We start from the raw sequence: 4,750 nt of genomic DNA on the forward strand, positions 1-4,750 counted from the left end.
AGATTATTATGGCACAAAAGATATATTGTCGGATTCGTATTAAAAAACTATTTCTAATTGTATATCTTTTATATACATACATATATATATATATACTAAATATAATTTGAATAATTGTTGATTAAAGTGTGGCACAAACTTCAATAGAAGAACAAAAAAAGGAAGTAGCTAGCTAGGTACAGCTGACATGTAGGACCAGACTGGAGATGTCCTTAGCTAAGCTATCTTTGCGACGGATGACAATGCGCGTCGAGACAATCAAGATCCGTCTTAACCCTAAACAAAAGTGTTAGGCGCCCCTAGATTTCCGCTGCGATTAACAAAGCCCCACTGCACGCACGCATTGGCCGGTCTCGATCCATTCTTACGTGTGTTCTCCGACCGATGCTACAAGGGTGGTGGGGCAGGTGCGCATAGAAAAAGCCCAGAAGGAAAAGAAGGGGCAGCAAGATACACGTACGAGGGCAGCCAGGGGAGACGAACCCGGCTCCCCCTGCCTGGTTTCCGCTCCTTTCCATCCCCTCCCCTGCTTATTATACTCGCCCACCATCGCCACAACTTGCTTGGGTCGCCATGACTAATAGCACTCGATGCATTGCATCTCTCCCCCCTTCTCTCTCTGACTCTATCTCTCTCTCTCGCCTGCCGGCTGTCTGTATCTCTCAGTTCATGCAGCGCGGTCGTGAAAGTCAGTGATGAGCTGCTGATGTGTGTGTCAAAAGCTTGATGCGCATGAAACGACGCTCCTGACTGCTCCCGTCGATTTCATTTTCACCAGGTATACGTGCTAATTTCGTTTCTACGTATGACCGATCGATCGGTTGACATCTGGCTACCTTGATTCGGTGCTGACTCATGCATCGATGCATGTGTTTGCATGTGATCGTATGTCTGCGTTGTCGGTTAATACCCTGCTTTATACGTATATGTGTGTGTAAACTGTAAAGGCTTAATCATTTGGACATATGCTTGGCTTCTTCTTGGCATGTTCTTATTAGAACGATCGATCCAGCTATATATGAGTATCTACTATCTAGTTGCTATTATTGGTTGTTCTCTGTGTCTTGTTCGTTTTTCGCTGGTGTATTAGTAGGGCGCCCGTATTAGTAATTGTCCTATTTAAGTATATTTATCCTTGAGAATATGAACGAGCTGGGTCCCTTTTCTGAAAAAACAAGGAATGCCATTTTGCCTCCTTTATGATGCTTTTTTCTCCCGTTTTCTATGGCCTTACCAACTTTTCTTCTTGAAATGGAGTAAAACGTAAAGCTTACGAGAATGGAAAAGACTGGTCATTAGCTTCGATTGCTTCACAAGCTGATGAGATCTTTTTTGGCAATCCATGCACAGGGATAATTGGAAGAATGCTAGATCTGATTTGATTAAATTCAGCAAGAGTTCAGAGTCATCAAAGGTTCAAATCCAAGCTCTAACTGTGCAGTACTACTCACCATAACTTGGAGTCTTGGACTTCAAAAAGGCTCACAGAAAGGGAAAGATATCAGTCAAACTGGATATATGCTCCACATGTTATTCAGCCCAACAAACGAGTCCTTGGAGTCGGAAGACATCCAAGAACTGATCAAGAGTAGTCCCAAGTGCGAAGCATCTACCTCAGCCAACGACATGGAAAGTGGAAGAGGCGCCCGAAGCACGTCGTCGTCGCCGCCGTTGATTCCCGGCGGCAGGTCCGACCAGAGAGTATGGTACCGCGGGGAGGAGGATCCCACCAGCTGCAGCGGCAGCTGCAGCTTCTTCGCCAAGTACTTCTCTGTGGAGTCATTCCTCCTGCTCATGTTGGTCACCGCGTCGCTGCTGATCCTCCCGCTCGTCCTGCCGCCGCTGCCGCCGCCGCCGTCGATGCTGATGCTCGTGCCGGTGGCAATGCTGCTGCTGCTCCTGGTGATGGCGTTCATGCCGATGTCAGGCGGCGGCCGCGGCGCGACGGGCCCGGCCTACTTGTAACTAGTGTACGTCCTTTTCTTGTTTGTTCTTTTGGATTTTGTGATAGAGAGCTAGCTCATGGAATCAAGCTTTCCCATCAACTCAAGGTCCCCTATCAGTTTGTTACCATGACATTTGTTCGCCTAAATTGAATCTTCCAGAACACGAATAGATTGACAAACACACATTAGTACGATTGACTAATTTCTGCCTTAATTTACTGCTTGCTGTATATATTAACACAGAAATCTTATACACCGTCCGTCCCAAAAATAAGTGGCTTGGATTTATATAGATCCTGTACAAATCCAAGTCACTTATTTTAAGATGGTTGGAGTAGAAAAAAATCTATATATTGACATTTTTTTCTATCATGAAGTCTTCCCATGTTTACACTATTTCACCATGCTACTTAATTAATAATGTTTCTTAATTCCTAACAGTACAAAAATATGCTAGAACTTATTAGTGGTTCAGATCAGTTTCAAGGCCACCCGGCGTCTCCCATTCTCAACAACAGCCATTTTCCAAACTTGATAAAACTCTTGCAACTGTACGGTGCGTCAGCACCTCTCTGTCGGCTCCGGGGATCCGGGGGCTTAGGAGCACGAGACGTGTTGGAAATTTCGGGTTGGTCTGCCCCTATTCCTCTGCGCTTTTTCGTGGTGCCGCTCACAATTCCGCAATCTGAGGCCAGAGCATAAGTACCTTCTTATACTGCATCAGCAGATAAAAGTTCTAGTTTTAAATCCTCAGATTTAAACTAGTTTTTAGATAGAGTTCAGATTAAACTACCAACCACGATATAATTCATTCGTTAAGGGCTTTAACTGTAGGTCTTTGGAACACGCAACTGTGAATAATGCGTCATGATCATGTTTAAATTTCACTAATCATGTAGGTCGACATTAGGACTGTAATCAAATCAATGACCTATCTTCTTCCGATTATCAACGTGCCCAGCCAGTCTTTTCAATATTCATACGAGATATATTGTATTCCATTGATAACCGCCAGCTTCCTTAAAACACATAAGTGTATTTAAGTACTCACTCCGTTTCATAATTCTTGTCTCAAATTTGCCCAAAAATGGATGTATCTATTACTAAAAAACGTCTAGATACATGTAATATTTCGATAAGAATTATGGAACGGAGAGAGTACCTTCCAACAAGTATACATTCCATGCATCACATAACCATGAGCACATGATTCCATAATGAGTTAACCGAGTATTAGAATTCCAATAAATTATAAAGTTGCAAGACACAAAAATCCTACAAGACGCGGCCCCACAATGTCAACGTAAGACTCCCCGGGGACGGGGTACCCCGAGGACCACCTTCCCGGGATTGTCTTCTCAGGAGACTTCTGACCGTTCTCTCCTCCCTCGGGTCCAAGGCCGAAAGGCTCCGCGCGGGTGCCTAGTCTGGCACCCGGGGAGGGAATGCGTCACTGCTTATTTCAACCGAGCCTGGGCTGGTACGAATCTGTCCGTTCAAAGGGCGTCCTCGGGACAAAGCGACTGCGGCGTGACGATCGCCGGCGAGGACGACAAGCAGGACGCAGCAGGTCCCTTTACCTTTTGGCCGGCTAGCTTCCTTGTCATGCCAAGACTATCACCGTTTCGGCCCAGACAGGGCCGAAAGGTTCTCTGTGCCCTTGGCAGGGTACAGATCACTTTGGAAAGGAGCCACAGAGCAGGCGGGCAGCTTCATATTTGTCTTGTAGCGGGGATGTTCCCCTGCAGCAGCACGCATGCCGTGTGTCCTAAGTTCGCCACTATGGTGACCCCATGAACTATAAAAGGAGGCCCAAGGCTTCACTAAAAAGGAGGTTGGCATCAAGGATAGACCAGGCATAAGCAGTTCAGGTAGGAGAAGAGCTGGTGTTCCGACCGCCGGAGAAGAGCGGCGTCTGCTTCTCCCTCCTCACCGGGCCGCCGTAGTTTAGGCTAGCTAGAGCTCGCCGCTCTGGCCGCTCATTGTAACCTCTCCTTGTGCCATCCACCACCATCTATACACACAAAGCAGGACGTAGGGTATTAAACCTTCGGGTGGCCCGAACCTGGGTAAATCGCCGGAGTCGGAAGTCCTTACCGGTGAGGCTCAGAGCACTCTCCCCACACCCCACTCTACCTAAACAAAAGGTAGTGTCCGCACTTCCGGTGTCCGCGTTCGCACACGCGACACTCTCCTTCCAAAATCACAACATACATGAATTAATCTCCTGACGCCTGGTCATGAACTTATTATTGCTACCTCAACACCAGTTAAACCCATGAGGTCCACCAACGCTTGGTCACTTTTTTTCTGAAAGAAAACTGTGAAGAATACACCTGCAGTATAAATATAATAGGAATCTAAATTTCCATCCGTGAATACTTGAACCCAGCCGGTGGGATTATACAGTCACTACCAACCAAGTGAGCTCCAACGCCTGGTCATCAGGAACCTGCTATACTCCATCTAAAAAACCCATTATATACTTAGTTTCTTTTGTCTGAACGTTTATGGTGGTCACATCATGTTAAATTAACAATACAAAGAGACAAAATCGAAGTGATCCTTGTTTTGATTTACTCCTAAATTTTAGTGGGTGATTTATAATTTGTCACTTCATTCTACTCCCCATTCCGTGTATCTATGACATGCGATGTCTCGTACCAATGGCCCACGGGGTCCCACTAATACGGGACGCGTGGGTCGCCAGTGGCAAAGCCCGTCAGGTTGGCCTCCCGGAAAAAGATAGGTCCGGGAAGCACGCCTCAAGGAGACGGTCCTTGGTGAAGGCAAAGCTAAGGACC

General features: G+C 46.4%; 1 protein-coding gene across 1 annotated transcript; it reads left to right on the top strand.

The window, feature by feature from the left end:
* The first annotated feature begins 787 nt into the window (after positions 1 to 787).
* LOC106865579 (protein AUXIN-REGULATED GENE INVOLVED IN ORGAN SIZE) lies at positions 788 to 2,127 on the top strand. The gene has a single exon (XM_024455516.1). The coding sequence runs from the start codon at positions 1,519 to 1,521 to the stop codon at positions 1,963 to 1,965; it is 447 nt and encodes a 148-aa protein (XP_024311284.1). The 5' UTR covers positions 788 to 1,518; the 3' UTR covers positions 1,966 to 2,127.
* The last annotated feature ends 2,623 nt before the right edge of the window (positions 2,128 to 4,750 follow it).

This window comes from Brachypodium distachyon, chromosome 5, assembly GCF_000005505.3.
Source record: "Brachypodium distachyon strain Bd21 chromosome 5, Brachypodium_distachyon_v3.0, whole genome shotgun sequence".
Lineage (NCBI taxonomy): Eukaryota > Viridiplantae > Streptophyta > Magnoliopsida > Poales > Poaceae > Brachypodium > Brachypodium distachyon.

Coding starts and splice junctions, on each gene's coding strand:
- LOC106865579 (XM_024455516.1), top strand. CDS start 1,519: ATGCTCCACATGTTATTCAGCCCAACAAACGAGTCCTTGGAGTCGGAA.